This window comes from Corvus brachyrhynchos, unplaced genomic scaffold (genome assembly GCF_000691975.1).
Source record: "Corvus brachyrhynchos isolate BGI_N302 unplaced genomic scaffold, ASM69197v1 scaffold433, whole genome shotgun sequence".
Taxonomy (NCBI): Eukaryota; Metazoa; Chordata; class Aves; order Passeriformes; family Corvidae; genus Corvus; species Corvus brachyrhynchos.
The window spans coordinates 123624-129413 of NW_008236935.1; the positions used below are offsets into that span (position 1 = coordinate 123624).

The window sequence follows — 5790 nt, forward strand, 5'->3', positions numbered from 1 at the left end:
AAAAATCAGGGTGGAGTAGCAGTAGCATGTCTGGCTTTTTAAAATATTTGTTGTGAAGGTTTTACTAAAGATTCCATTTTTTCCCATGTTGTATCATGCAGCATTGCAAGTTGTCTGTATTGCCTCTGAAAACCCCTCCATTTCTTTTGTCTGTCAGCATGTATATGTTGGGGTTGGATCCAAGTCATCACCTGGAGGCTATATGCTCCTGGTGGAAACATCATTCTATCTTGTTTGAATTATTCTGCTTGTGGCAAGGTTTTTTTGGTTTTTTTTGAATGAAGGAAAATCAGGAGTTCAAATGGGGAGTTGTTGTATAGATAGTTCACTGAGTTAGATGTCAGTACTTTGTAAAATTACTTGAAAGAAAATAAGAAAAATGTGTAGCCTGCAATATAAAGCACCTTTTAGTGCACCCTGTGGCTTAATTGTATTCATATCCCAGGCTTTGTTCCCCTCCCACCCATAGAAAGCTGGGGAGTTACCGGAACAAGATTCAACATGATCCAACAAAATCATGTTAAATTAGTACAGCCTGGAATTTTTTTTTGCCTCATAGCTTGCTTTTGTTGTGCAATAAAATCCCTGCCTGGGTAACCTGTGAACATCATTGTTCCTACTTAGATTACAACAGCAGCAGAAGCCCTCAGTTGAGACTGAAGCGGCATACATGACGAGATGTAGCTCTTTTCCTCCTTTGGTCATATTAAAAGTAAAGTTGCCTTTAGCAGTTGATTCACTGAGGAGCACAGGCAGAGCTTGGCAGGTTGACCTTGTCAGCCCCGTAATCACACAGGACACTTTCCCAGCATCTCAAGTCAGTCCCGCTCACAGTTGATAATTCTGCTGCTCATGCTCTGCTGGTTTAGAGCTTGTAGGGCTCTTCCTCAATGCCTCAAGTAGGTAGGTGAATGAGCTTTTCCAGCTGACTTTCTTTTAACCTCATGCAGGAGGGTTTGCACTCTTTCAGCTGTAAGCTGCTTCTGGTTTTGGTTACTGACTGTAAACTGGGGAGGTTGGGGCCTTCTGCCACTCAGCAGTGGAGTTTTCACCCTGTTTTCTACCAGTGCAGTTTGAGATTTGTATCCTGACTTCAGGAATAAGTTTCCTTTGGAGGAGCTGGTGCATGTGGATGTTCCCTGCATGTGATTGCCCTTGCTGAACAACAAAAAAGCTTGATTCTCCCAAAGGAGCTACTTCACTTGGAGGCAGCAGCTGCTGACACTATTTTAGCAGGGGGAAGGCAGCTGCATGGTTATATTATAGCTCAGAAAATCGCTATTTACTTTCAGCTGAAAGTTGGGATATCTGTTGCATTCATGCCTGAATAAGGAGTTCAGTTTCTAAATTTGGCCATTTGCCAAATAGCAAAAATTAATTCAGTAAGAAAACAACAAAAAAGGTATTTTTATTTTTCACCATGGCATGAAATTCCCATTCTTTCCCTCACTGCCATACTTTCTTGCCTCTTTGCCCCCAGAACTACAAATTTTTCTATAGCAGTTTTCATCAGGTAGATCAAGTACTATTTTCCCATTTGTACGGATTGTGAAACAGTATATTCAAGTCACCAGGATTAATTCCTCACTGAACCTCACTGCTACTGTGATTCTACTTGCAACTGTGTGAATGACACAGATTTTTATTTTCTAGGGTGAAAACAAATCTGAATACTTTTTAGGATTAACACCTGTAGGAGTTGTTGTCTACAAGAACAAAAAACAAGTAGGAAAGTATTTCTGGTATGTATTATTTAAATGTGCAGTCTGTGCTAGAACAATAACAATGTTGTATGGAAAAGTATGATTTGTGTTATCTATTTGAAAGGTTAATTATAGCAATATTAAAAAAGTATACACAGAATTCCTAATATTTCTCTGGATTATGCAGATTTTTTATTCTTTGATAATCCCAGTATTGAAAACAGTAGATCACCTTTACCATACTCGTGCTGAAATGTTTACATATCACTAATTTTCTGCTGACATCTGGGGCATACCTGAAATATAAATCTACCTGTGTTTTTTTTTTGGTCTTTGTGTGTAAGCATATACAACTTTATATTTTATAATGGATGAAATGAAAGGCTAATGAACTGCTGTCTTTCTTTTTTTCTCAATATTACAGGCCTAGAATTACAAAAGTTCACTTCAAGGAAACTCAATTTGAACTTCGAGTCCTGGGAAAAGATGTAAGTTTTTATTTAAGCCTGAAAAGATAGAAAAAATAATCTCAGATCTAATGAAGTTGGAAATTTAGTGTGTCTGTCAAAGTCTTATTGGTTTTATTGAAATTTATTGTAAGAAATAAAATGTAGGTGAAAGGAACCTCACAAAGCTGTCAGGCACAAAACAGGCAGCCACAAGCAGCTTGAAACCCATTTATCAGAGTTTAACATCACTGTGCTCTTACACCATTTGAGAGAAAGCAGTGTTGGTTCCAGTGGGGCAAGGACAGCAGGCTGATAGCAAAAGAAGAGGATTTAAGATATAGTAAGTAAAGAAAGAAAGAAAAAGATATTTATCCCCTACAAAGCATGTGGACTAGGGAGAGGAAGAGACTGTTGAGAACGTAGGAAAAAAATAATAAAATGTAATAAAAAATGTAGTTGCAGTCAGTTTGTGGTTTTCACTGTCTGGTTTTGTTATAAGTTTAGTTTGCGGAATTATTTTTTTAAAATACTTTGTATGTCTTTTTGGAACATGAAAGTTTATAGTTTCATAAGGACTGATAGTTTATAGTTTTAAATAGTATTAACCCGCTGGCAGTAATCCCCTTTACTGTTTATCTATGTGTCTTTGTTCATCTACGTAATGATTGATAGTCTCATCCATGATTTTTCCATGAGGATGTTTGTGTTGCTCCTGTCATGGACAGCATTTCTTGTATCTTTGCAGATGTATTGGCAAATCTTTCTTTTGTTACTCCCAAGTGGCTTGTTTATATTTGGTGTGGTAATCTATGGGAATTTCATTTCTGAAGGTGCGTTTGTTGAAATAGGACAGTTGTTTGAAGGCTGGGGTAAGGTTGGGAAAACTTTTCACCATGTTTCATGTAAAGGGTGAGTGATAGTTCATGTATAAACAAGTCTGAGTTTGACTTGGAGTGAATTGCTTGGAAGTGGAGCTGATGCCACATTTCTACAGTTTTTGTTTTAACCGTGTGGAATCGCAAAGGCTTAACATGCTGAGTAGAAAACCTGGAAGGTTTTGGAAAACTTGAGGCTGTGAATGTTGATGACTGGTGAACTCTTACGATCATAAGACAAACATTTTGACAGAACTTGGTAGTTTCAAGCCTCAACAGGTATTTCTAGGAAATTGTTGAAGAGAACAGTAAGTACAGGGGTGTGTACCTTCATTAAATTCGCCTTTGCAACTAATACTAGTCTGAAGTATTTCTACAGCACTTCATATCCTAACAAGATCAGGAAAGGCCAAAAAAATCTTCTTTTGCCCTTTTTTAGCAGTCTGGGGTTACTTTGAACAAAATTATGTATTGGAATAAGCAGACAGTAAACTCAGTCTCTGGATTAAAGTTGTCATAACAATTTATGCTGTTTTACACTCAGAGGAGGAAAAGCTCATCATTGTATTTGTATGAATGTATGTTCCAGAACTCTCAAAAAATTTGATTCACAAATTTATTTTATTCTTCTTGTTTATTTGGAATAAATGCTATAGCTTCGTCCTCCCATGTGACACATGAATATAAATAAATTATATTATTACATGTGGCACTGAATAAATACAGGAGAATAAATATGCCATTTTCACTCCATCCTGGAATATCACTTTATAGCCCAGGGAATTAAAACTTTTGTTGTATCCGATGTGGTATACCAAGTCTGAAATGTTTTGCTTGTTTCCAGTCAGCCATAGGGAGCTCCAGAAGAAATTCAGGAGAAGTAGAAATAATGGGGACTGCCTCATGTCTTTAAATTGAACTTTGTGGCATAAAGGGAAGGAGCTAGCACCATGTAATGAAGCAGATTGCTTATGAGTGAACCAAGTGCTTTGTGTGAATCAAGTTTTCCATATGCTGTAAAAACTCTCTGCAGGGTGGGTTTTGATCATTGTTTCCACACACACCAGCTACCCTTATTCACACTGACTGTCACCTTTCACTGCTCATAAAGAGGACGCTGTTGGTGCCTTTAGTACCAGTGAAGCGGTACTAAAGGCTCTTCCCCTGGATGGAGTTACTTGTGGTAACTTCTTTATTGTTTCTTGCTGAGATTGGTGTGAAATTTTTTCAACCGTGCCAGAAGAATCTGTGTATTTCCCACTAGAGGGGTGGAAATGGACATACTGATCTTCTTGACAGATGACAGTCTAAATGTCCAAGTCCATGTCTTTAGGCTAGCTAAACCCCACATGGTCGTGTGTCTATGTCAGCCAAACCTATGGCTGCTCATTTTGTTGTTTACATTGCTTCACTTTTCATAAACTTGATGCTTACTGAGCAGAAGATGTTATTTATTGCTTAGTGTCTCATAATAAAGTAAGTTGCTTTGGTCTTTCTGTTTTGTAGTGTAACCTCTTGTACTTCTTCATATCCCTTCCATGAGAATAATTCCTGTATATTTAGCTGCCTCATATTTTTTCCTGCATGCCTGTCGCTATTGTGTACGAGCATGACCATCAGTATTTTGGTTCTATCTTTCACTACTTTGCTTGTATTATATGTTTTCCCCCAAAGGCCATTGCTGTTGCCTCTTCATGAACAAAATACTGCCTTTAATATTTGGCCATCCATGGACGAGTGAGACTGAAGCTCTTTTTCAATGGTGTTAATCATTAAATCAATATTTCATTGTCCCCTGTGTGAATCCATGCTGTGAATTCTGAGCTATAAACTTGTTAGGTTTTCTCTGGCACCTCTAAGTATCAGCATGAAATTTGGAACCCCTCCCCTGCAGGAGGAGGGTCCACATTCCCTGAACGTGACAAAAACTTGCAAACAATTTTTGAAGATTAAAGAATTTTATTTCTGAGAAAACTGAGAAATCCATCTAATGCCTGTGCAGCGTTCCTGGTAGCATGTCTGTTGAGCAACCTTGCTGGAAACAATCCAGTAACACGTGGCTGCCAAAGCCCTCCCCTCACCACCAGCAAAACAGAGCTTGATCACAATGGATGCACTATGTGGAAGTGAGCAGTGGAAGGGGTGCCCAGCATACCTCCTGTGTTTCCCCATGTGAGGAGCATGGCCTGCTTCCTAGATTTCTCTCTCAGCTAGGGACATGAAAGGAAACAGAGAAAAACACGCTTTGATAGACTGTGTAGGCTGGGAATGTAAATGTAATAATAGGTAGGAGTGAGAGATGTGGAGATTTTTTGCCTGTAGGTACCAAGTACTTTTGTGCTGTTCCCTGCAAACCAGTGCTCTTTTGTGTAACTGCACCTTTTACTTTAGTTGCTCTGTGTCTGAACATGCACGTGAATGATTTCATTCCTTAGCAGGGTTTATGCAAACCTTCTGTTCTTCCTACTTTTCCTGTTCCACAAAACAGAAGGAATTCAATGTGCATGTCATAGGTTAGCAAGCATAGTCCCGGAGATGATGTCCTTGCTAAGGGGTGCTTACAGCTTCCTCTATGACCTGATAGAACCTATCAGCTGGCCAGCTTGAATATGGACAATTCTTTAAGCCACTTAAAGTTGTGACCGCCTCTGTGATACACACTTAAGAATAGACAACCCCCCCCCCCAACTCTCTCTCGTTTCTGGTGCTGGGACAGGTGGCTGCGGGGCCCCATGTGGGGGCCAGCGGGCCCGGCCAGGCCCT

At 39.2% G+C, this 5790-nt stretch overlaps 1 protein-coding gene across 1 annotated transcript in view; it reads left to right on the forward strand.

Moving 5' to 3' along the window:
• Positions 1 to 5790, forward strand: part of EPB41L4A (erythrocyte membrane protein band 4.1 like 4A) — a 74622-nt gene that overhangs the window by 22001 nt on the left and 46831 nt on the right. The window contains exons 10-11 of the mRNA XM_017728366.1: positions 1654 to 1742; positions 2128 to 2191. Coding sequence (XP_017583855.1) covers positions 1654 to 1742; positions 2128 to 2191 — 153 coding nt within the window. The remainder of the gene's footprint in view (positions 1 to 1653; positions 1743 to 2127; positions 2192 to 5790) is intronic.